Source organism: Salvelinus alpinus, chromosome 1 (assembly GCF_045679555.1).
Source record: "Salvelinus alpinus chromosome 1, SLU_Salpinus.1, whole genome shotgun sequence".
Taxonomy (NCBI): Eukaryota; Metazoa; Chordata; class Actinopteri; order Salmoniformes; family Salmonidae; genus Salvelinus; species Salvelinus alpinus.
The window spans coordinates 45,332,068-45,358,077 of NC_092086.1; the positions used below are offsets into that span (position 1 = coordinate 45,332,068).

At 42.6% G+C, this 26,010-nt stretch overlaps 2 protein-coding genes across 25 annotated transcripts; one reads left to right on the forward strand and one right to left on the reverse strand.

Moving 5' to 3' along the window:
- Window positions 1-7,848, forward strand: LOC139577553 (glucosidase 2 subunit beta-like). Of its 9 annotated transcripts, none has more exons than XR_011675333.1 (19): window positions 1-124; window positions 492-647; window positions 860-976; window positions 1,101-1,196; window positions 1,273-1,330; window positions 1,481-1,598; window positions 1,811-1,940; window positions 2,237-2,321; window positions 2,418-2,496; window positions 4,336-4,419; window positions 4,595-4,759; window positions 4,866-4,956; window positions 5,164-5,233; window positions 5,449-5,538; window positions 5,679-5,753; window positions 5,879-5,978; window positions 6,236-6,398; window positions 6,988-7,083; window positions 7,279-7,848. XR_011675333.1 is itself a non-coding variant. In XM_071404629.1 (18 exons), exons 2-17 carry the CDS (start codon window positions 548-550, stop codon window positions 6,380-6,382), a joined length of 1,605 nt encoding a protein of 534 aa, XP_071260730.1. In that variant the 5' UTR covers window positions 1-124; window positions 492-547; the 3' UTR covers window positions 6,383-6,398; window positions 6,988-7,848. The 9 variants fall into 9 exon arrangements, 5 of the variants coding, with proteins under 5 accessions (XP_071260730.1, XP_071260744.1, XP_071260767.1 ...); XR_011675334.1 differs by having other exon boundaries at window positions 6,992-7,083; XR_011675335.1 differs by having other exon boundaries at window positions 7,032-7,083.
- Window positions 7,734-26,010, reverse strand: LOC139577571 (ELAV-like protein 3). Of its 16 annotated transcripts, none has more exons than XM_071404793.1 (8): window positions 25,563-26,009; window positions 18,146-18,365; window positions 17,868-17,971; window positions 15,403-15,556; window positions 14,779-15,004; window positions 14,572-14,625; window positions 14,133-14,171; window positions 7,734-13,258 (listed from the first exon to the last, which is right to left on the reverse strand). In XM_071404793.1, exons 1-8 carry the CDS (start codon window positions 25,578-25,580, stop codon window positions 12,931-12,933), a joined length of 1,143 nt encoding a protein of 380 aa, XP_071260894.1. In that variant the 5' UTR covers window positions 25,581-26,009; the 3' UTR covers window positions 7,734-12,930. The 16 variants fall into 16 exon arrangements, with proteins under 16 accessions (XP_071260894.1, XP_071260799.1, XP_071260830.1 ...); XM_071404698.1 differs by having other exon boundaries at window positions 7,734-13,279; window positions 18,125-18,365; window positions 25,563-26,008; XM_071404729.1 differs by having other exon boundaries at window positions 7,734-13,279; window positions 25,563-26,007.

Sequence of the window (26,010 nt, forward strand, 5' to 3'; positions counted from 1 at the left end):
CCATCATGCACCGCGCCACAAGTATTCTCCAATCACAGGTCGGATATGAAAGCTAGTCCAATCAGAGGAAAATACTACAGTACATGAGCGCACGAGACGTTTCCTGAAGCATTGCGGAAGAGAGGTAATGAATGATTAGTCATATTTTTACAATTTTATTGTGAACATGATACTTTATTGCATATACAACATTCATAAATATTGTTCAAAAGGAAGTTTTCCCGCGTTAAATCAAGACCGGTGATAGCTAGCTGCTACTACTGTAGTCCTTCATCAGCTAACTTACTTAGCTAAGTTAACGTTAACTATCGTTAAGTTACATGTATTGAATTATGACTAAATGATTCTGAGAATGTCGTTCTAACGCATTGTATCAGAGGTTTCATATGGGGCCGACTGTCTCAATGTTGTGAATGATGGTGCGTCTGAGGACTAGCTGTATTGGGTTCAAGTAACGTTACTTTGTCTAATACCTTGAGTTATGTTTGCAGGAGCGCCGCGAATTCCTGAAAGTTTAACGTTAGCTGGTTCCAGTTGATACTGCATCATGTCTTGTGCGCTTCTACTGTTGTTAATGAGCTTGGCTTTGGCGATGGGCACTGGCGCAGCGGTGGAGATCCAGCGTCCACGCGGAGTACCACTATCTAGTGAGTTGGCATCTGATTCTAACCCGAATTCAGACAAATAACGTTATGGTTCTTATCACTGCCAGTGAGGTAGGCCTAGTCCATGGCAGTCTATGCTATTTTAGCTGTCAGAATCCCATTGTGAGCATGGATTTTAACCTGGTAGGTGTGCATTGTATCTCAGATGAGCTCTTATGTACCCAACCCTTACCTGTCCCCATCGATCCTGACAGAGAGACAGTTCTATGAGGAGAACAAGCCCTTTACCTGTTTGGATGGCTCCAGCACCATCCCCTTTGACCGGGTCAACGATGACTACTGCGACTGTATGGATGGCTCAGATGAACCAGGTACAGTATCGCTCACTTCTCATCAGTAAAGCCAGACTGAACCCACTATCAAGACACTACACACTACTGTGCACAGTTATCACTAAGGTCTTGACTGTAGTGAATGTCTGCATTTTTTTCACAGGTACTGCTGCCTGCCCCAACGGCAGCTTCCACTGCACCAACGCTGGCTTCAGACCCGCCTTCATCCCTTCCTCCCGGATCAACGACGGCATCTGTGGTAAGGACATGGTCACAGTATCTTTCCATGGATCAGTCGTCCCGTTCTCACATAATTCTTTGTGTTCTCTCCTCAGACTGCTGTGACACGACAGACGAGTACAACAGTGGTGCCACTTGTCAAAACACCTGCAGGTGAGCAGTAGTAAAACGTACAGCATTCTGCAAACATTTAATATTGACTACAACACTAACATTGGCCTTTGTGTTGGCAAACGATTCCTCCAGTGTGTGCCCAGTATGTGTGTGTGTGAAGACTAATTCTGTTGGCTGTGTGACCCCTAGGGAGATGGGGCGCAAGGAGAGGGAGAGTCTGCAGATAATGGCTGAGATCACCAAGGAAGGCTTTATGCTCAAACAACAACTGATACATGAAGCTAAAAGGGGACAGGAGGACAAACGGGTGAGTGACTAACCAACCAAAGGGTGTGAAAAGGGTAGTAGATTTATTTGGGGTTGGTTAGGCAGATGAATTGGCTAGGGCCTATACAGAGACCATTTCATATATAGAGCGATTGGTATAAATCCTTGCCGTTGAACGTGTTCATGAAATGACAAGACTTATGTTTGTTTCAAATGGTTTTTGTAAATACTTCCATCCATGTGTTTGTGCAGGGCAAGTTGACTGAGCTGCAGGGTAGTAAGAAGGGTCTGGAGGGGAAGGTGGAGGCTCTGAGGACTGTGAAAGAAACAGAGGAGGATCCAGAGAAAAAGGCTAAAGAGCGCCACCTGAAGTCTTGGGAGGGTAAGTACACTGGAAGGCATTATCTCTCTGCTTTTAACCTATGCACATCATACATTCTCTCAATGTATTTGTTTTCTTCACACACAAAAAAGGTGCTTTTGTGCTGTTTGGTAAAACCAAGATATTTAAGTATATTCTTATAGTTAAAAAACAGATGTTGTGAAATGCCCAGTGCTAATTGTCTCCAGTCAGATTTTTTTCAACATCTTTGGTGATTTGGAAGTCAATTACAAAAGTCCTGTTGAAGATTTCTCTTTCTAGATTGTATGTGATTGATTTGATTTGGTCTGTTTCAGAAAAAAAAGAACTCATCGGTATGGAGAAGGACAAAACTAGAATGGCTGAGGCTTTTCTGGAGCTGGATGATGACGCAGATGGCTAGTGAGTGTGTAGTGTTAACTGTCAGCGTTGGCGACATTCCGAGATATTTCAGTGTGATTCAGTGAGTGACTAATACGGTGTTTTTGTTATTCCCAGTGTTTCTGTGGCTGAGCTGCAGTCCCATCTAGAGCTGGATCCAGATTCAAATGGCTCTCTGACAGAAACAGAGACTCAGGTAAGATCATCTTCCTCGCCTCTCTTCCTCCCCCTCAAGAGAAGACAGGGATGCAAACTAGTGTCATTTTGGCGATATTTGCCGTTTTGAATCCAAAATAGGTGACCTATGTGATTCGTGTAGATCCAATGAGAAAAGTTTGGGCGGCGGGGGGCTTTGGATGACTACTGGCTGTATGCGAACGAGTGACGCGCGTTTGGAGAAATACTGTCTGTATCCAAGGTTCAGCCAATCGTTCACATAACAACAGAATGCAGCACGCTACTGAAGAGAGAAAAGACAACCAATTTGCTAGTTACAGCATCAGCGCCCGCTCTGGAAAAGGAATGGAAAGGCAGTTGGCCAGTTAACTTATAGCAGCGCGTCTCCTGAACGATATCGAAGAGGTAGGTGAGAAGCCTGACCACGGAGATGGGGGTGAGAAGGGGATGATGCGTACTTCATGAGCTGTAACTGAAAAATAACTGGCATTTGGAAAGTTTGAGGTGAGGGGGAAAGTGTGGTGGAACAAGTATTGTTAGCATTGTTAAGGATCTTTCCGTTAGCTAGCCAGAGAAATGTTGAGCAACATTAGCCAACTTGACTGATCAAATAATTGAGTTTATGGTGTGAAATTTAGCTGGCTAATAAAGTCCAGCAGCTAACGTTAGCTAGCTAACGTTACAACATCAGATGAGCTAACGTTAGTAACCTAACCAATTTGCTATAGTATTAACTGTTAGCGTTATACGACTCCTTGCCGTTTCTCAAGTTATAAGTTAACGCGTTAGTTGCTTACTGGACCCTGGCAATCTGTGAAATGTTAACTAGCTAACAAACTAACTATTATCTGTGAACTAATGTTTTCCCTCTACAGTAACTATGTGGTTCATTTTCAGATATGATAATTAGGTGAAAATGAGGCGTTGCTTGTTAAACAGTTAAGTTTAGCTGGGCCTGGCTTAAGCTGGATGCCACTATAGAGGTGAAAGGAACACCACCTCTACCACACACTTTCCCTCTTTCTTACTTTTTCAATACTGTGGATAAAAAGGGGTATGCCAGGTGTACTCTCTGCCTGAAAGAGATCAATTATGCCAACAAAGGGTATCATGCTGCGCTGGCACATTGTAGAACAGATGTCCACAGGCAGAAAGTGTACAATGTAGTAATGTGCAGTGTAGCCCTAAGAGATTGCTTTTGTTGTGTTGAACTTGACAGTAACACGTGTGTGAGGGTGTTCTTGCATTTTTTTACTCCGTGAACGTTATATTCGCACACATGTAGCCTTGTGCACTTGATCAATGTCTACAATAGTGGACACTATAATAGAGCAATAATAGAATGCCAGGTTGTTTCGTACTATTTCTACTTTAAGATGTTTTTTTCCCAAGTGCAATATTTGGATGTGTGTGTGGTCACAAGCGTTATATTATAAAGGCTGTCATGGCTGACTGCAATATTAGTGTGTTGTTTTTTCTCAAGACTTGAGTGCTATTTGCAGTAAAGTCTAGGCAATAAATAACATTTGATTGCTTGCTTTTAATTTTTTTTGCTGTGAGTTAGGTTCACATTAACCACTTTTTATTTTACACACAGAGATTGACATATTAATGAAGTCAAAATGATCTTGCTTAGTCAAAGCATTTGCATTTACTTGTTTTGAGTTGCCCAGAAAATACATCAAGATCATTTCTCTTGTATCAAGATATTCTGACTTGTATCGAGCCTTTGTAGGTTAAAATGAGCACATGATCTGCCAGTGCAGTAAGGTAGTTTATCCTGGTAGGACGTCTTAAGTCAAAAAAATATATTGTTTCAAGTTAGACGTTTTTCTGATTTCCTAATCCATTCCTACAGGGATTGCTGGGAGGAGCAGACAAAGTAGACACGTCAGCATTTGAAACTGTGTGGAGCGGCATCAAAGACAAGTACCTGTCAGAGGTCAGCACCACATGAACACTTATGTTATACAGTCATTTCCATATCCTAGTTGAATATTCTATGGTCTGTCCTGGTGCCTCTGAGTGTCTAGGCTGGGTTTCTGTCAAGCACTTTGTGAGAAATGGGCTATATAAGTGTGTGTGATTTGGTTTATGTGACCGTGTGGGTGTCTCAGGGCCTGTCGGACCCCCCTGCCCCAGTGGAGACCCCCCAGGAGGAGGAGACCAGGGACTTTGTCGCTGACCACAACTCTGACCACTACCCCGAGGATTACGCTGGAGAGGAGGAAGATGTGGAGGACGACGAGGAAGATGATGATCACGAGGAGGAGGAAGAGAAGGTAGTTGGAAATCCTCACATTGGAGGGGAAGGGCCTGCGCTAGGATAGTATTGGAGGGCTTGGGTGGCCAGTTGTCCCAGTAACATAACGCGTGTTTAATTATCAGGTCCCTCCCACCGTGCAGACCCCAGAGAAAAGAGAGGACGATGAGGTGTCCATGCCACCGTACGACACAGAGACCCAGAGCCTTATTGATGGTGCATACAGTCATCTGTTTTACAATCTGGGCTTAGTCCCGCACTACCTTAAACAGGGACACAATTTGTGTTTGTCTGAATATACAAAGTAGGGGGTTCAGATCATATTAAGCGTAAATGTCTGAATTGTGATTTTCTGTGCTGTGGAATTGTATGTCTCATTGGTCTGTCATTTTGAGATTGTGCTTCGTTGTCTTTGTTCCTCAGCTGCCCAGAAAGCCAGGGATGATTTTGATGAAGCTGAGAGGGCTCTCCGGGAAGTGGACGATCAAATGAAGTGAGTTTGCAACCACAATGCTTAATCTCTGCTGGCTTTGGCAATAACTGTATGTTAGTCCTTGCAACAAAAACATCTCATGATGATACTCGACATGCAAACACTACACAGGCATACAAGTACAGGTTGTATTAGGTTTGAAAACACAAATGAATGTACCCTGTGTCTGCAAGTGAATCATTAATCTGTGATCCTGAATTTATTTGGATCTGCAGGAACCTTGAGAAGGAGATTGGCTTTGACTTTGGGCCAAGTGCAGAATTTTCATACCTCTACAGCCAGTGCTACGAATTATCCACAAGCGAGTACGTATACTTCATCTATCTTTGTAAATACCCATAGTGTGTCTATGCCTTCGTGAGAGAAATAATCTGTTATGAATGTGAAACTGTTTGAGTCTCCCAAAGATTAAATCTAAGACTCTGCCCCTCTTCTTTTTCATCAGGTACATCTACAGGCTGTGTCCATTCAATAGGGTCTCCCAGAAACCTAAGTTTGGGGGATCAGAGACCAACCTTGGGTAAGAGAATCTCCTCTTCACTTCATTTTACTGGAGCCTTTAACTGTTCAAATGACTGGTCCTTCTAAAATTGTTAGGAATGTTAGTGGTCATTGTCTCTGTCTTGGTCTCTGTCCTTGTTGTAGCTTGTGGGGACAATGGGATGGTCCTGAAGACAATTTATACTCAGTGATGAAGTATGACCATGGGCAGGGGTGCTGGCAGGGCCCCAACAGGTCCACCACAGTAAGTCTATCTTCTCCAGTCCACTTCCCTCCCAGCCCAATGCTGCACCTTTATGATAGTCTTATGACACTCTAATTTGCTGAGAGCATACGAAGTGGATTAAGTCAAATCACGTTTCATGCGGTGCTGGGTGGGGGAACGTGCATGATAATTCACACAATCTGTGCACGCTAAGTGTACAGGTCCCTACTCTTGAGGTACTGCTGACCCACGACATGTCCTGTGAAGGGTTAATGTTGTCCCTCTGTGTGGGTCAGGTGAAGCTGACTTGTGGGAAGGAGACGGTGGTGACGTCCACATCAGAGCCCAGTCGCTGTGAGTACCTTATGGAGTTCACCACCCCCGCCGTGTGCCAGGAGCCAGCCAGCCTGGACAAAGTACTGCACGGACACACAGAGCTGTAGTGCTCCCCACCAACAGGTAGCTACAAGCCAGGCCAATTGGACTAATAGAGCAGTGGAGAACTTTCTAATTACATGTGGATATCAACTTTTTATAAATACTCTACATGTTAGGGCTGGCACGGTAATTGTTTAATCATGTACCCTATAATTATGGACAACAACCACGGGGGGAGAAATGACCTTCATAATCATTTTAATATAATTTTTTTTTAACTTCATGTTGTCTTTCAATCATCACTCTACTCTGCATGTCTGTCTTGAGCTTGCTCTCACTAGATAACTTAGAATCATTGTATCAACTGTTGGCTCCAGCCCACAGTTGTATTTGTGCAGGGGAGAAGTGTTTGGGTGTTTAGTCAACATTTTGCTGGATTTCTCTTCAAATAGATCTGACATAAATGGCCTTCAAGTCCACCTAGTAGGACGAGCCAATCTAGATAATGCTTACTTCCCTCATCTGGTCGAGTAGCTTAATTAAAACAGTGCAAATATGTGTCGGCCGTCATTGTTAATAAGAATTAGTTCTTAATTGACTTGCCTAGTTAACGGTTACATTAAAAATACAAAATAAATTAAGTGCTAACTAGCTAGCTACTGTACACAAGCAAGCAGGAAAATGAGAAGACACTGAATCAGAAGATGTTAACAGGCCAGAGGGACAGAGGAAGACATGCATTCTGCAAGGAGCCAGCCTTGACTTGGTAGGACATTCTTGCACATGTATTTAATCATTTTTACATAAAAATTGACAAGTTGGTAATTTCACAACGGCGAAAGCAAACAATTTATGAGAAGTAAGGCACTGTGCTAAATTTCCAATCGATCAGAACCATTTGTTTCTGAGAGGATTTCTTATCAATTCTGCTTGAAAATAAAATAAGTCATTTCTCTCTCAGGTTTCTCTTAATGGACTACATGTTAGCCTCCCACCCTTCTCTGCAACAACCAGCTGCTGCAATCTGGCTTCACAAACTGGATGATGAAGATTCAAAATGGTTGCTTGTTCTTTACTCCTACTTGTCTGTTGTTGCTTTAACTTGTTTGTCTAGGGTTAGTGTTTCAATTAGATTAAAAAAATTGTCATTCCATTAAAAAAAGTGGAATTTGAATATGCTGAATTGTTTTCTCCTATGTTCTACTTTGCCAATCAACGAGTTGTACTGTATCTAAGCAGGATAGTCAGTATATTGTTAACTGTGCTCCAATACTACAGTAGATGATTATGCCAATGATGTGCATTATGACGATGGTGGGCAGTTTGTCTTATGCGCATCAATGGTTTTGCTTTGTTACCCTCTGGAAACGACAACAAAACTCAATGTCATCTTGTAAAAACAACATGGGTCACTCAGATTTGTAACCTTTTATTTTTTCTGGCATGTAAAGTACAAATAATTAAACAATTCCATGAAAAAGTCTTCAAGCGTCTTCAGCTGAAATCCCAGTAATAAATATCCTAAACTAAACTGAAAGGTTTATTTTCTTTGTTACATTTTGTCATTGTTCATTTGGTCATGTTTGGAAGTATGAGATTTTGATATCTTCCTACTGACATTGATACATTGATGCCAGTAGATCTGTTTTGATCATTTTCTCCTTTGATTTGTTCTACCATTCCAGGAAAATGTTGTAAGAAGAACGTCACTAAGTTACTGTGTCCCCTCTTCTAAATAAATAGACACAAAATACAGTTGGTCGAGAAACAGAAGAACCACTGACCCCTTTCCTATACGAGTAACCCCCAACGATGCTTTCCTCCTGGCTGCTGTTGGAACTACTGTACATAACTCAGCTGTCATGTTGGAGTTCTGTACTATGGTCCCTTCTAATAACTACAGTAGTTCTGTTCATCAGCAGTAGGAAGGAAAGCATGCTGAGTGCACATGGAGCCTCAGGCACTGCCTAAGGTCCAGGCTCCGCCCTGGAGCCAACAATAGGCCACATCCCAGGCCCAGCCCATGTCCTGACTGACACTCCCCAGGGTTCTCAGTGGCTGGAAAAACAAGACTGTGATTAGATTAAATAATCAAAAGGTTTTCATTTAACAAGACAAACAGAACACAGGCAGTAAAGGCATAACATCTAGCACACAGCATGTATGTTTATACACTTCAATTAGTTAAATATAGCAGTGCATTCTTTGACTATGGAGAACATTTCCAAATCGTACTTCTAAAGCTGTTTTTTTTTTAAATCTATTTGTTCCCTTTTTAAGAAAGAAAATGTAACCACAATTTTGGCAAACTTAAAATCTTTTAAACTTGCAAATATAATGAAATAAACCATAAATATACACAAAACATACTTTATACGAGGCAATAATAATAATAAATAGTTTTTAAGTTAACAATAAGTTAAAACTACAAGCTTAAAGTCGCCCAAATAATACAAGTTTGTTGGCGCTATCTTGAATTTTTTCTGTTTAAATTATTTATGTTGCAACAAAAGCTACCACAGACTTTTACAAACACAATTGAACACATTTTGATTTAAATAAAATTCTAACTAAGTCTAAAATCTGCATACACTAACAACTGCAACTAATTAAATAATGGAATGAAAAAATAAATTACCCAATCAAAGCAACAAAATAAAATCTTGGACCCATGTGTGTCCTATATGGTAACGTCAACAACACAAATACGCTAAGTTAACATGTGAGTCTTGATATGTAAAAGAAAATCAATCAATTACAGGAAAAATTATATTCTAAAATCGACGTGGGCTAAAACTGATGATATATTAGACAGTATCCCTTTCAAGGTCTTTTCAATTAAATTTCAATTATTCACCCAATAATATGTGGTTAGTTTTAGCTTGCATGTTCAGAGCACTAATCCGGGGCTGGGATTCTGGACATTTTCAGAGCTCTCCGTCGGTGCTTGTTTGATTCTCTTTAATGAATCGGTGAATTAACACTGATTTCTTTACATTTGATCCTTCCGCCTTTTCCGCAAACCATTTCAGTGTGATGTTTAATTTCTTTTTCTTTTAAAAAATATATATATCTTTTTGTTCTCAGTCAATATAAAAACAAAGCACATTGCACTTACTGTTCCATAGGAAAGTTTTTTTGTCTTTTTAGATGATTATTTATTGTTGCTCAAGCGGTGCAGTACATTTGTCTCCTGCCATTGTCCTTGGCTCTCTACCATACGTAGGTGTGGGAAGAGAAGAGGGTCTCTGTATTGGCTGTGTAAGATGGGACAGTTTGTTGTTGCTCTAGTCTAGGGTGTGGCCTAGGGCCTGTTGTTGGTCTAGGGTGTGGCCTAGGGCCTGTTGTTGGTCTAGGGTGTGGCCTAGGGCCTGTTGTTAGTCTAGGGTGTGGCCTAGTGCCTGTTGTTGGTCTAGGGTGTGGGGGCACTGGGCTGGAACTCTACCCCATATCACCAGTGGGACTACTTCAACTGCAGCTCAACAACGTGGCCTATTTGCTGTTCTGTTCCCAAGATTCACATCTGGTCTCTTAAAGTGATGCTGTATCAGTCATACTGAGCTACCTTCTCTTGAGTATGGGCACAACTGACTGAATGGGGAAGGGAGGTGTGGAGTTAGATTATGACAGGGTGTTAATGTATGACATTTCATGTTTGTTTTGGTTGGCACACCACCAATATACTACTGGGGCACAGTAAGAAATGGAATGGTCAGAGTTAGAGGCTGAGGGTGTAACAGTGGAAGAGCATAGGGTTAAACTGAAACAATGCTGTCATACTCTGATGTATTGGATTCCTATTGTGAGCGGATGGTATGAGTATTACAGTATTGAGGTTCAAGAGACACTTGTGTGGAACTGTCGTTATTTTTGCTGAAAGGTGAATTCTTTGTATACATTGTTGTAGGTTTGTGGTAAGCACCTGTGCAAATGGGCTAAATTATATTTACTCAACAGATATGTTAACCAAAAGATATTAGTTCATTCTGATATAATTTGATATGAACAACAGATATTTCTGCAAGCGCTATGGGGATTTAAAATGATAAGGGATCTTCATGCAATAAATGATAATGATTTATAGAAGAATTATCAGGGGAGCAGTTAGTAATAGTATAGACTGAATTATTTCTTATTGACACTCATATTCCAAATTCTTTGGCTAAATCTTCATTCAAATATACCTAATCATCTTTGCATTGAAAGGAGGCTTTATTGAGAATCTACTTCAAGCCTTTCTGTTTCGAACCAGCCCAAGAGGACAAATCATGGGGCCTGACTGACTGTCTTTACTACAGCCTGATTTAAGTGTCTCCTGTGAAAGCGATAACACTTCACTGTACAATCATTGAAGCAACACTGACTGTACGCAACTTCAGAGAAAGTGATATGTGTTTGTCTAGTTTACACTCAAAGATTGCAGTATTAGTAATGCAGATTTGTCTCTGTAACGTTTGATTCCTAATCATTGAATTGGTTTGTGCTGATGTGTATTTGTTCTATTCCGATGTCTTTGTTTATGTTCTTTTTTGCTATTTCAATAGTTTGTTTATAGGTTGTGGTTGAAAAAGTAAGGTTGTGTGAGATAAAACTTTTCTTCTTCGCCCCCTTCCCTCGACCCCCACCTATACACGGCATGTACACGCTCCTCCCTCTCTCAAAGATCAAAGGGCTTAAAATACAGCCATGCGGTGTCCCAGTCTTTCAGAGTTTTAAGAATCTGTAAAAATTCAGCACAAGGTCTTGTTCTTTTGTATGTATAAAAATAGATTTATCTCTAAAGTAATCCTTTCAAAGAGATGGTTGTCCTCTTTGGCTAACACAGCGTTATTTAGAAAAGCAAAAATGTCTTGAACACACTTTACCTTATTTAATCTATTATATGCAGATGTCTTTATATTGTAATCATATCTCTCCCCATGAAACGTCTTGTCAGATGTTTCTAACAGACAGTCACCAAGACTATTTTGTCGTTACATTTTCATCAAGGGGTGTCATAAATTATTTCCATGGGTTTGTTGATATTTTTAAAATTCCAGCTAGGTGATAGTGCCGATCAGATGTTGCAAATCAACAAAAATAACTTTTGGAGTTTCCAATGTGAGATAAACCAACTTGTCACTGTTGGTTTCTGCAGGCTTGGTTTCTTCTATTTTGACAGGGCAGGCAGGGTTATAATGAGAGTGATTAGAAACGGATTCTCAGGAGCTTCTATAAAGTGGGGTCTGAATGAAACTGAGGAGTGTTTAGTAAACTGAGTCCTAGAGGGTGAGACAGCTTCTTACCTATTCCTCAGTGAGGAGATATCACTGCTCAGAGTCATGACGGAATCTCAACCTAAGTCAAAACTACCGTCCTCTCGATCTGATCTGTGCGTAATGGTGATGTTGAGCCTACCTAGCCAGGCCAATAATTTCCACTGAATTGTAAAAACCTTCTCATTCCCTTGGAGGGGTGTTATATCTGGTTGGGTGTTTTAGTAAAGTGGCTCTGTGATTTGCTCTAAACTGACGGTCCCTAGTCTCTCAGAGAATTGTACATGAACACTGTCTCCATGGGAACCCTAGCTGGGACAATGCTCTACGTTGTTCACACAGACAGCTCTGTTTGTGGTGGAATCCATCCATTCTACTCTGAATAGAAGAACCAGAGTGAAAAAATACAGGGAGATTCTTAGATGTCAGTGATGTTCAGTATTCTAGTGTTGTTTCCCCCCCTAACAGGGCTGATGTGTGACTGTGCTGTGTTGTGTAGTGAGGGTGTAATTCTGGTGGCCTTCAGGCTGCTTGTCTTTGTGACCAGTATCTGTTCAGTTTGATAACCTAAATCATATTGGATCTGTCCTTAATAGGGTAGAGCAACTGCCCTAAAGCTAGTCACAACCTACCTAATGTTGAGCCAGGAACAGTAGTCAAAGTTTCTAGAAAATGCTTACATACTCGGCTATTATAACCACCTTAAATATTGAATATATAGTTATATTTTAATATACGTATATAAGAGAACACTGTTTTTAATGAATTTTCTTTGATCTAAAAAAAATCACTGATTCAAAATGCCCAAGTGTAAAAAAATGTGACTACACTCTCTCCAGCAAGATAATGGGATAGTTCTTGGGGTAAGAGTTTGGGGTTTAAATTGCACATATTTGTAGTTCATTTTACATTTTTGATAATTTTGTTTCAGCAGTTTTTGTCATTATTTGCCTGAATTCAATCAAAGCACTCAGCACACATTCTCTGTCACATTCGTTAGACTGTCTCCCACATTGAGGCCTCTTACCCCCACCCCCAGAGACCAACTACCCAACGCACCCCTACTAATTCAATCCAGGCAAACGTAGGGAAGGACTAGCATGTTGAGAAAAGAAAAACTCTACTAGTGTATTTGTTTGAAACTCAGACTTTGGGTATGTTTGTATGTGTAAATATGTCTAATAGTGTGTGTATGTCTGATAGTGTGTGCATGTATGTGTATAGGGCTGTGTATGGGTGAGTGTGCATCAGAGAGAGAGAGACTCAGTCCAGGCCCATGTAGAGTGATAGTAACAGGGAGCTCAGTGGCGCTCCCTGCTGGCTGAAGGAGCTGGCGTCAGCTAGCAGCTCTCTCTCTCTCAGGCCTTGTGTTGCTTGCTGGTCTTGAAGGAGACCTGCAGCACGCGGTCTCCCAAGCGGTAGCCGTTGAGACTAGCGATGGCCATGGCTGCCTCGTCGTAGTTGGTCATGGTGACGAAGCCGAAGCCCTTACATTTGTTGGTGGTGAAGTCACGGATGACCTTGACGTTTGTGACGGCACCGAAGGGCCCGAACAGCTGCCACAGGACGCTTTCGTCAGCCTCGGGCGATAGGTTGTAGACGAAGATGCACCAGCCGGCTCCGGTGGGCCCGGTCAGGTTGACTCCCGCCAGGCTGGTCATGCTGTCGATGGTGATGGGGGAGAACCTAGGAAGGAGAGAGGGAGAACTACATTGGGTGTCATTCTGAAGTTCCACACAGCAATCATCTCTCTATATACTGTCCATGTTTCTAGCTATGATATGCGCTGAAGGCTTGGTAGTCGGAGGGGCATGGAGTCTGTCTGGTGACCCAATCGATCTCCATCCTCACTTTTTCTGCAGTGAGTAGATAGATAAATATATGTGTGGGCAGGGCACCACAGTGGTTCCAGACTACCTGCTTTCACACAAAACAGCACACTGTGCTTCTATGACACACAAACACCCACACTCTGCATATTTTAGTCATAGTCTCTGCTGACCAAAGCCTCTGCAAAAATTAGACACAGAAATCACAATGTTTAACGGAAATCACAATATTGAACAAAACACAGAAACCTAGAGAGGGATGAAAGCAAATTCGAATCAAATCATAGGAAAATTGGAGCAAAAAGAAGAATACGCAAACGCAATCTGGTATGTCCATGCTGGTGGAATAAAAGGGACATTAAAGCAAAACCGAAACTGATAATGTTAGTTCATAAAGAAATACACACACATCAGTTCCATTACGTAATCAAACCAAAAGAACCAAAAGATTATAAACAAAGCCATGCCAGAATACCCTGCTGTTAGACAACCCTAGACACTGCTTAGCATATTTAGATTTGTTATACTGTCTGGACTGGTTGTTACATAACTTCTCAGTTTAATGGGCAGTGTGAATAGGGAATTAGGGAATATTTTCATAATCTGTCATTTCAAGGTGAAGGCAGCAGGTGGTATTCCAGTCACTTTGTTTGAGGTTTGTTCTTAGACATGGATGTATTTTTTATTTTTTAATCTTTTTTTATTTTACAAAGTACACCTTTGGCATTTACCTCTTGACTCCGTAGCTGGCGTTTAGTAAATTGTCGAGTCTGCAACGCAAGAGGGAGAAATGAAGGGGGTGGAGACGTTAGTGGTGAGGTCTGAGAGGAGGAAGGCCTTTTAACATGCAGCTCCTGCTCCTCTGCCAGCTGGTCTCCAGAGGGCGCCCTTCCCCGTCATTGTAATGTAGAGGAGCCGTCTGTCTATCCCAACAGCAACCCATCACAGAGCGCACGGCCTAGCCTTTGCGAACCACAACAACGCACTATGCAAATCAGTTTGTTAATGTGCAGATAAGTGTGTGTGTGTGTGTTGGAGATCTGCATTGTCTGATTCATTTAAATGTAATTTATTCATCTTCTTTAGTAGATACTATGTTATTTGACTGGTTTGGAGCACTTTGCTTTGTTTTCATTTGATTTGTGCTTTGATACATTGGGGGTCTCTTACATTGGTTTTGTGCTGTTATTTGGATCTGGTCCCTTTCCAAATGGAGGGATGAGGCTGCAGTTTAAAAGAAAGTCAAGAAAAAAGAGGGAGAGAAAGAGAGGAAGATAGGATGAGCGAGCGCCGTAGTGCTCGTTCCAGCAGGGCAGGTGTGTCGGGTCAGATGACAGACAGGTCAGAGCAGGGATTGGGTGGTGGTGGGGGCAGTACCTGAAGCGCTGAGTCTGGTGGTGCAGAGGGCCAGTGTAGCGGCGTGCAGCGGTCTGGTACAGCTGGGTGAGCAGAGCCTGGCCCGTCTTCTGGCTGGGGTTGTTGGCGAACTTCACCGTGATGGGTTCGGCTGCGCCCAGGGGCTTCTGGCCGTTCAGGCCCTTGATGGCCTCTTCCGCCTCGTTCCGCTTGTCAAACCGGATGAAGCCCACTCCTCGCGATATACCTGCTCCGGGGTCAGAAAGCAAGCTAATGTTAGCACCTGAGGGGTGAGGAGGGGTGAGTCATGACTCTGACTTGTTCCAATGAGATGGGAAAGGTTAGAGTAGGGTTACAGTTGGTTAGGGGGAGGTAAGTTAGAGTAGGTAAGGATATGTCCATGGTAGGTCAGGGGTATGTTAGAGTAGAGTTAGGGTAGGGCAGGGGTACGTCAGAGTAGAGTTAGGGTAGGTCAGGGGTACGTTTAGAGTAGAGTTAGGGTAGGTCAGGGGTACGTTAGAGTAGAGTTAGGGTAGGTCAGGGGTATGTTTGAGTAGAGTTAGAGTAGGTCAGGGGTATGTTAGAATAGGCTAATGGTAGGTTAGAGTAGGGGTCAGTTGTGCCAGGAGTGAGTTAAGGCTGTACCTGTAACCTGGTCCACCAGGATGCGGGAGGTGATGATGCGTCCGTACTGGGAGAACAGCTGCTCCATGTCCTTCTGGGTCATGGTCTTAGGCAGACCGCTCACATACAGGTTAGCATCACGGATAGATGCTGAGCTGGGACGGGCGTACGATACCTACAGCACATCAAAGAAACACACATTTTAACACTGATATCAAATCAAAGGTTTCCCATATCTTTACTGTACATAAAACCATATAGTCGTTTTTTTTATTTACCCGGGTAAGTTGACTGAGAACACATTCTCATTTACAGCAACAACCTGGGGAATAATTACAGGATGAATGATCAAAATATAAGATGGGGATGATGTTATGTGGGCCAGATTGGGAATTTAGCCAGGATACCAAGGTTAACACCTGTACAATAAGTGCCATGGGATCTTTTAGTGACCACAGAGAGTCAGGACACCTGTTTATCATCCCATCCGAAAGACAGAACCCTAAACAGGGCAATATCCCTAATCACTGCCCTGGGACATTGGAATATTTTTTTTGGGACCAGAGGAAAGAGTGCCTCCTACTGGACCTCCAACACCACTTCCAGCAGCACCTGGTCTCCCATTCAGGGAACAACCAATACCAACCCTGCTTAGCTTCAGAAGCAAGCCAGGGTGGTGTTGCAGGGTGGTATGCTGCTGGCCTTGTAACATGCATGAATATTCATTTTACTCGTCTTTTTTGTCAATGTGTGTGACTGTTTTTTGGAACGCTTTGTGACTGATTGTGTCCACCGTTGTGCAAAGTTAACATCAGTATTCTATGGTGAGACTATAGTGTGACTTAGATTGATTATGAAAACGTCTACATATTCATGTGTTGGCGTGTATGAAAGCCAGTGAGAGAGTATGATAGATAGCGAGAGTCTGTGCATTGTTGTGAGTGGTCTGTCTGTTTGTTTCGGATGGAGGGAGAGGGAGCGAGTGTTGCCAGAGATAGGCTGATCTCCCCTCCCTCTCCTGCCTCTTTCCTTTGTTTCCAGCCTCGAGGGAGAACAGCTCCACTGGCAACCAGCAAACAATATAAATAGATCACAAGACAGCATCCCCGACTGTCAACTCACTAAAACATTCACTCCTTATTATATAAACACATACTCACATATACAAGTACAGTATAACTTGAATGAATGTGTTTGGGACATTTCTAGTGAGAGTGAACATTTAGAGTATTATCATGCCTTGCACAACACATAGCCGATGGGTGTATTTGACCCATTGAGTTTAGAGAATAAAGTTGTCCTCATTCTAAATGGTGCAGTGAGTGTGTAGGACTCCAGTATTGTGTAGAGTGTGTGTGGACAGGGTGTGTGATGCAGTGATTTGGGGTGCTAGAGAATGGGAGGGGGGTGGCGGAGGCTACCCTATAATTAACCCTCTCCCTGTCTCTCCCACAGTACAGATGGTGCCTGCAGCCCATATGGCCCCTAATCCTGCTATTGGCATTCTGCTCCCCAAGCTACTCCCTACCCTTTACTCCTCCTGCCCCCTCCCTCCATCTTACAATGCTTTGGTGGAAATATAACATTTTCTTGGTCATTGTTTTATGACTGTATAATATTCATTGATTTTCAAAATAGCCCTCCTGATAACATAATTAAAAAAAAAAAATTACAATTGCAATAACAACATTAACAACAACATTAATAACAACCACAAAATGTATACATTTATTGTAATTTATATCGGCCCAATTATTTTGGTATTATATTACTAACAGTAGTAATAATATCATTATTGTCCCCTAAATACAATATATGTGTATTTGTACAGTAATGTAACTAAAACATATTGTACAAATAATGATTAACAATATGATTGCCACCTGTCTGTATAACTCCAACAGTCCAACCCAGCTCCTGATGCTGTTGACTCTCTCTGCCCCAGTCTTTCAGAAGTCTGATTTGAACTAAGCCTGCACTTTATCCCAATCTATGATCTACATTGATCAGGTGGGAGGAGGGGGGGCGGAGGGACGGATGGAGTAGTGTTTAATCTGCCCCCCCTCACCTCCTCTCCCTCCCGCTCCCCCCCATCCGTATTGGGGACAAAGAAGCCCCCTAATTAGGCCAGATTGGAGGCAGATGGGGGAGCCTGAACTGACCCTCGTGCCCCACAGTGAGACTCCCTGATTACATTTCCATCACAATCACCTCTGCATGCTGCTAGCCCCTTGCTTTATGACCTCCACTCTCCCTCTCTCCACTCTCCCTCTCTCATTTCTTGTTCTGCTCACTGCCTTTGTTCCTGCGACCCCTCCTGTTTTTTCCTCCTTCCCCTCTTGTCACGTCTGCCTCTCTCTGCCTCTCTCGCCACCTCCCTTTCTTTGAGTTGCTCCCTGCCTTTCTCCTGGTCTTCCGCAGCGCATTGAAGCAGAGAAGATGGAGAGTGGTGCAGGTTGAAACGCAGGAAGGAGAGGTGTTCTTACCTTAATTGTTTTGGTCTGCAGTTTGAGACCGTTGAGTGTGTTGATGGCCTTGTCTGCGTCATTGGGATCCACATAGTTTACGAACCCATAGCCCAAACTCTGGCCTAAATCGTTGAAAACAGATATCGATAATGGTCCTTTAGAAACTGTTTTTGCACCAAAATAACTGTACCTACAGGTACATATGCTGTTTGTGATTATTTGTTATCCTCCAACTAGAAATATATTTTGTTTGTCTGTCTATTCATCAACTGTACCTGCTGAAGCATCATGAATACCTGTAATCTTGTCTCGGACCAGTTTGCAGGATTCAATCTCTCCGATGCTACCGAACAGGCTCTTGAATTCCTCCTGGGTCATGTTCTGAGGCAGATAGTTGACGATTAGGTTGGTCTTGCTGTCGTCTGTGGCACCGTTGGTGCTGATGACTGGCCCGTTAGGGAGGCTGGTTCCGCTCGGACCGTTGGACACCTGGGTTTCCATGGTGCTGATTATCTGCTGAGGAAAAGGAAGAATATAGAACCCTGTGTACAAATAATATACATCCGCAGTAATAACACACAGTAGAGTAATGGTAGGGTGTTGTTAGTAGGCCTTTAATATAGACTCATTGAATGAATGTCCGCTCTGTCATTGTCAGCTAGGGAAGAGGTCAGACATCAGCTGAGGGGGTGGAAGGATGCAAGGCAGGGATAGCAGTAGGCTATACACAGACCCCTCTCTCCTCCCCCGCTCTTTCTCTCTCTCGCTGCCTCTGGCCCTGCAGATGTCACAGTCCTTTTTCTCCATTTCCTCCTCCCATCCCCCAGCCTCCATCCATCCAGCCACAGGGTCAAACAGCATTACATCATTACAGGGTCCTAAGTATTGGTGGTGGTGGGGCAGGTGGGGCAGTGGGCGTTGGGACGAGGAGGTTGACATGGCAGACAAAAGAGAAAGTGACATTGTCTAATCTGCTCAGGCCTAATGTCTCTGAAGGCTGTCATGTAGTGCCATGGAACGTTTCAACCCCAAAAATACATTCTGGCTTTTAGTGTGCTCACTTTCTTTTGTAAGTGTGTATTTGTGACTCCGACTCAAACTTGTTTGTGCGAGTGGATGGAATGAGTGAGTGTGTATTTGTGCCCACTAGAGGTGTGTTGGTGTCATTGTGTGTTGCTCTGGAGTACACCATGTTGCTTAATTTGACCCACAGGGGATTGTCTTCATGGAACAGCTGTGTGTGCAGGTCAGAAACTAAACTTCCCGCTATCTCTCCTTTTCTTTTCTCTCCCTGCTCCATCTATTCCATTCATCCACTCCTCCTTTTCACCATTCTGTCTAGAATATAACTATCTTTTGACAGACTGTGTAAACAAGCTAGTACAGAGATGTTGTCCCTGTATTACTGGCCCCCTGGGCTCCACCCAAACTGATACAAATGTTAATTTTGGCTCCCTGTTCCATTTCCTGGTATAGTGTACCTGGGAAGTGTGGTTTAAATAAGTACCATTATTCAAGCTGGTATCTGTGAGCCTGGCTGGCAAGGTGACTGCAGGTCTCAGACTGGTGGGTGTTATAAGGCTTACTAAGACGTCTACCGCCAAAGCTCCAGAGGTCTCACAGTGTAGCCTAAGCTTCTAGAATGATTTGAGTAAGATACAATATTACCAGCAGCTTTACTACTGTTTGTCTGTTGTTTTGGTTATAGCCTATGTTCGTCATTTTCCCTTTTGGTGGCAGGGTTTTCTTTTGATGTTTATCCATTCAACTTAATGGAGGAGACTGAGTAGTGTTCCTTTCCCCCTGCTATGGACATATTACTCTAAAAGCATTCATTGCTTTGATGATATTCCCCAAGCCCTGTTGTAGCTCTTAGTGTCCCCCATCTTGTTTCCCCCCTCCGTGCTCATGCCCCTCTCTGTCTCTGTCTCTCTCTCTCTCTCTCCCTCTGTCTCTCTCTCTCCTCTGTCTAACCTGTTTTCTGCCTTGAGCTGTACCTTTAACCATGTTGCCCAGGTAACAGCGGCTTCAAGACTGCTGCTAATGGCTGGCTGACTTTTGGTTATGTGTGCGTGTGTGCGTGTGCGTGCGTGCGTGCGTGCGTGTGTGCGCGGACAGAAAGATAGAGGCAGAGAGAACGACATAATCCATCTCTGTTGGGCAGATATTGTTTTTCTCCATGTATTAATATTCGATGGCTTTGCGGAAGCAGAGAATATATTTAAGTCAAATTGACATTGACAGGGAGAGAACATCAGAGGGAGAGGAAAGAGGAGAGGGAAAGGGGGTGAATTATGACAGCCTAAAAATACAACACTGCAAACACACATATCTAAGAAGCACATGAGAGCTGCTGCAAAGTAGTCTAGCCATCCATCATACAGTACACATGTTATGGGCTTCTTTGGTCTCAACTAGAGCAGTATGATCTGCTGATCTAGGGTCTGCACTGGAACAGAACATGGACAGAAGGTTCTACAATACCCAGTTAAAAGATCATCCTTCATGCATAATGGGAAAGAATAAATAGTCCACATGGGTATGATAAATAGATTCATAAAATGCATCTATCTAATATGTGTAACCATGTAACACACAAATGTCACAGAACTGACCAAATATTACAGCCCTTTGCAGAAAGACACCGAATCCCAGCAAATTTGATTTGTCAACTGAAATAGACCTCAGTGTGGCAGTCCAGGCATCCACAGTGACAAGTTCTAAAGTTATATAATTCCCAGGCTCAGACTGCCCACAGAGACACAGAGGGAGAGACTGGCTGACACAAGCAACATCTAACATCACCCTGAGATCTCCATGCCAACAAGCAGGAGGATGAGAAAAACAGAAGAGTGCTTTTAGGATGCTACGAATAGAACAAGTCGTAATTTTCATCAGAACATGTTAGCCTTTACAAAGAAATTTGTGGAAAATATAAACTACATCCATAACAATATTCAAGTACTGATATGGCAAGGATGTAGGCAATAACCCATCAGGCCATAGATAAAGGCCTAACCAGCCCACCTCTGATAGGCTAATTCTGTTCATTAATTCTGTTGCTAATCATGATGAATGACAGCAAAGAGAGTAACCAGACACAAACGCATTAAACACACAACCCCCAACACTTTCAGATTTCTGCTGTTGGTTGGGTCAGCTCTTCTTCTCCTTGTCCCGGCACTAGATGTGCCTTTCTTTTTCTATTTCTGGGACCTGAGAGATCTTCCTTAATATTTAATGGACTGCATCCTCAGCATCGCCTACACATGGACCCAGACTCGCACGCAAACAAGAGCCCAGAGCCCTACCTCCTCTCCTCTCTCTGCCTGCTGAGTGGAGCGAGCACAGCACACAGACCACCTACACTTGCCAATGCTCAATTACAAAACACAGCAACATTACATGACCCAAATCTAAATACAGATACTGGCAGTGTCGTCTTCTTCAAATTGGCTTTCTCCTTGTCTATATACATGACTGCTGTTGATTTCCTACAAATGGAAGGTGAAGACTTGCCACATACAGTATTCAGGCCAGCTTTTGTCATGTCCCGATAAAGGTCAAAGCATGTGATGTGATTACCATTTAGGGAAATCACTGTAATTGTATCAGCCAGAAGACTGGGCTCAGATGTAACTGAGATTCTCATGCTAGGCCTTATTGTTCCTAAGTGTACCAATGGGAATCAAACACAGGTCCATACATTGGAGTCAAGACTGCTCTCTACATTCTAAAAAGGGATTTGTCATTAGATTCTTCTGATAATGTCAAATGTCCTTGGCATCGACTCTTTTCGTGTTCAGGAACATTCCTAGCATAAAAAAACATTGCTCAGAAGATTGTTATCTGTAAATCAACCCAAGAGAAAATAAATCAGGTTGTGGCAGTAACAAATAAATACAACAAATTCTCTCTTAGCAAAGAATGGGAGGTCAGGAGGAGGCCTCTGCTGATCTACCCACTGATATGGGGAACTATATTACTGCTACACACACTTCCTGTTAGTGCTACCACTGGTGACAACACTGTCATTCATGGGTGATGCAGTCGCACTGTACTGGGAGAGTCATGGAAAATAACCTCTATCTCTGAGTGAGATAAGGTAAGAGAGAGAATTAAAAAAGGTTAGTTCCTGTTGGCAACAACACCATCAGAAAACACTAGGTTCTGAATATTTCATGTTATTTAGGAGTTGTCGGGTTCTCTTTTTCATGTGCTAACTCATCAGTAAAACACTATTGCAGACACTAAAATGGTAGTGCATTAGTCTCATTTGAGTAACTTGAAAACGAGGAGATACATTTGAAAATCAAATTTCATGGAACCACCAAAGACAGTGGATTCACTAAACTAAGGTTTAGCTCAAGAGAAAGGCCTCGATTTTCAAGGCTTTTTTTCTCTTTCTCACCCTTGTTTTTAAAATATACATCAATCATTCTTTTGGAAGGCCTGAATCGCAAGTGGATTCTAGGCTGGGGTTGTAAATGGGCCTTCTAAATAACACAGATTACAGGATTATCCTAAACAAAAGGCATTAGCCACACTCTCTACAGCTTAAAGGGATCATAGTGGCAGCTGTAAAACAACAGGACAACACAAGTCACAGTCCAACACTCACAGCCTTAGCCTACATACTACATAACTAACGCTCAGCACTAACACTCATTTTTAATAGGCATATATATATATATCGTTTTCTTTCAGTTATATTGGGAAAATTTGATATTTTAAAATAATTTCCCCGTTTGTCAATGCATTTTATGGCAGACATAAGCCATGTTGCAAATTCCCTGTGAGTGTGTTTGTGTGTGTAGCTTTCGTTGAAACCAGGGGCGCTATCCAGAGTGCTGAAGTAGGGAGTGGCTTTCAGGCGATTCCGTTTGAGGCCAGAATGCATTGTCCAAACCATCGAGCCTTTTCTGTAACATTTCAAAATGCTCCATTCGCTTCTTTTCACGCATTTAAAATTGTTCGCATTTATATTACAGAACATCTTCTACCCCTTCCCCATATTTTGTGAAAACAAGACATGTGCGCTCTGTAGGAATTCACAACCCCGAGCGCTTTTTTGCTGAATAAAGGTATTGAAACAACCAAACAAAAGAGCAACCCGTTCCTCCTCTTCTCGCGCGCAGAGACTATGGCAGCTCTATGAATATTAATGTAAACAGTAGCGCTTTGTGTCATGGCCAGGGGCTGCAGGACGCTCCCGGAACAATGAACGCCACAATTGCCAACATAATTTCGCTCCAGTAAGTCAGTCATAGGCATAATAATAATAATAATAACAATAATAATGTACAACATATATTTTTAGGACATATTAGAGGGGAAAATCAAATTAGGCCTATAAAATTATCTTCGCTCAGTTTAGTAGATATTTTCCTTATGCTGTATTATTTCCACGACCATGGCTGTCAATTACTTCAATTTACGAGGACAGTAGTAGGCTAGGCTATACCATGCATGGTTTGCGTGACAACATAGCCATTGAGGTCTCTTATTCTTATGTAGGCCTACGAATCTATTTCAGTTCCCTATAGGCCATCTTGAATCAGTAAATATAGAGTATTTCAAAATAAATCAAAATCTATTTAGGCTAAACCTGATTTTGCCCTCCAGTCATACTCCATGGTGGATTGATTGTCTAGACGAAATAATTTGACAATACATGTAAATACAGGATACATCTTATATTATAAACTCATAGCGTCAGTTCTATTTAGGCTCGTTTACACTTGGTGGCCTCTGCTGTCCTTGTCCTTGAATCGCGGAAGCGCCTCGGGAAGGTTATCTGACTCAACTGTTTTATTTGCTTGGCACTGCGGTACAGTCAATGCTCACGGAGGACTGCGGAACATGTGGACAGGAGCTATAGGCCTACGTGCATGACGCTGACTGGGCTCTGGGCCTGCCTGTTAGCCCAGCTCTACGGGCAAACACTGATGAAATAGAAATAGGCTACTATTCAATAAGGACAGCTGAAACATATTGAGGCTATAGGTCTAAGTCCTTATCAAGTGGACTATTGATTGAAATAATTGCATTACTATGATCTCAAAGATTGAGGACTTTCAAAATAAGTCTGCTCTTCAGTTTATAAACATGGTCGTGCTCGTGCTCTATTATGTAGGCTACTAGATTTTATTTTGGGCCTACACGACCATCGCAGTAGGCTACCAAGTCCCATGGAATGGTCATTCGATCATATATGTTGGCCTATATTGCGTATCATTTCTAAATGGCCGTATTTGTGTTTTTGGTTGCAACTAATTATTATATCCCTTTGGATATTGTAGCACCCTATTATTAAAATAGAAAATGGGGTTCTACCTGCACCTGCCATTAAAATCTGTAAATTAAGACGATAGAATATAGGCATAAATCCTACTTGATAAAATATATAGCCTTTTATATAAAGCATAAATATAGAGCATAAAAAGTCGTTATTTAATCATATTTGATATATTTAGCTTGCTCCTTGCACGCCAGTTTTACCAAACCATGAGAACAATACAACGGTAAATCATTCCACCTGCTGACAGGAATAAATTGGAGGCAGCGCCATTAAGTCAAGAGGAGAGGATGTTTGGAGAGATGAAAGCTTTGAGACCAAAAGCCAGCGCGTGCCATCATTATGCGCTCGAGTCCAGCAGAGGCACGCCCAATTCAGCCGTCGGCTATGAGCTAGGCTAATTTAACTCTGCTAAGGCTACATAAACCCTTTAACAAACAGGCGTGATTCAAATAGGCGCTAGCTTTTTAAAATAAGTGTTATGATGGATGGATAAAAAAATGTGCTTGTAAAAAAAGAAAACGCTAGTCGCCATCCCTCTTTTCGCGGTCTCTGAAATTTCCATCCCATTTACTCCGTTGCATCGCAACAAGAACCCTTAGGAATTTTGACTTGCCTGATTCAATCCAAACCAATGGATCCGTAATCTCTCTCCTCCCCCCCTCCCTTAGTGTCTCGACCCTTTTTCTTTGCCTTGCTCTCGATGGGCCCTCAGCCACGGAGGCATCATGTTTTGTCTCAGAAATCCGTCTCGAGCATCCTTGTGCTGTGCCAGGCAGGGCAGGCGGAGAAAGACATTCCTCCCCCCCACCACTCTCTACGCAGCTCAGCAGCAGCAGCCGCACGCGGCCTCAGCACCCTCTGCCCCCTACGCCCTTGCGAAAAATGTGTACACAAATAATGCAGCCATGGATTTTGATATAGCCTAGTGGGCCTATGATAAGCAAATATATAGTCCTCAATAAAATGTCAGAATAAAGCATTTTGCTCTCCAGCGTCGAAGATGCAGGCAGTGATGGAGTCTCGCGCAGGCAGCCGTGGCGCATCGCTCAGCATGACATTACTAATTGCCAGCATCGATCGTTAATCTTGTCAAGACAATATCCCATAACCGAGAGAGCAGTAGTATAAGCCTATTTAGGCCACTATAACTTATAAATATTGTGTGTAATACATGTGTGTTTGTTTATACCAGTATTATAGCTAGCTAGCCTATCATATATACCATATTATATCATATTCAATATGTGTATTAACACATAGGGCTATATGCATGCATGTATATATGTTTGTGTACAATACAATCAAGTGGAAAACAAAGGGTCTGCGCTCCAGAATGTAGCCTATGCCATGCATGCTGCTGCTACAACATCCACCATCCTTGCAAATAGAAGAGAAAAATGAGGCATACGTACAGTAACCATTCTTGACATACAATGAGAGTGATCTAGGTCCTTCTTCGTTTCGCAGGTCTTTAAGTCGTAGGTTGAGTCAATACTATGATCTGTGGTCTTTATATTAGCTGGCCTGTGTATTTACTGTGGAGAGGCCGTGTCCAAATCCAAAAGAAAAAAAAGAAAAAAGGAAAAAAGACAATGTTCACCAGGGGAATCTCAGCCCTTGGAGATTGGTAGGTGTCCTCTGTAGGGTGAAAATGAGAAGAAAGGGGTTTTCTTCAGGATGATGATGAGGGAGAGTTTTCTCTCCGAGTGGCGTGGGCGACGGTTCAGAAAAAAGAGAAGCAGTGATCCCCAGCAGGGTGTGTCCAGGGGAGGGTGTTGTGGTTCGGCTGTGTTCTGTGTGTAATATTCCCAGCTCCTCTTGCAGTCTCCTTCTGTGCCTCTGCTGCAATGTTCTTCTTTT

What these genes read in the sequence shown, in the direction of transcription:
- LOC139577571 (XM_071404680.1), bottom strand. An exon ending in CACCAGACTCAGCGCTTCAG is followed by an intron (nt 14,626 to 14,778) that starts GTACTGCCCCCA and finishes TTTAAACTGCAG; the next exon opens with CCTCATCCCTCCATTTGGAA. An exon ending in AATAACAGCACAAAACCAAT is followed by an intron (nt 14,172 to 14,571) that starts GTAAGAGACCCC and finishes CTTGCGTTGCAG; the next exon opens with ACTCGACAATTTACTAAACG.
- LOC139577553 (XM_071404620.1), top strand. Translation starts at nt 548, where the DNA reads ATGTCTTGTGCGCTTCTACTGTTGTTAATGAGCTTGGCTTTGGCGATG. An exon ending in ACGCGGAGTACCACTATCTA is followed by an intron (nt 648 to 859) that starts GTGAGTTGGCAT and finishes CGATCCTGACAG; the next exon opens with AGAGACAGTTCTATGAGGAG. An exon ending in CCACCTGAAGTCTTGGGAGG is followed by an intron (nt 1,941 to 2,236) that starts GTAAGTACACTG and finishes GGTCTGTTTCAG; the next exon opens with AAAAAAAAGAACTCATCGGT.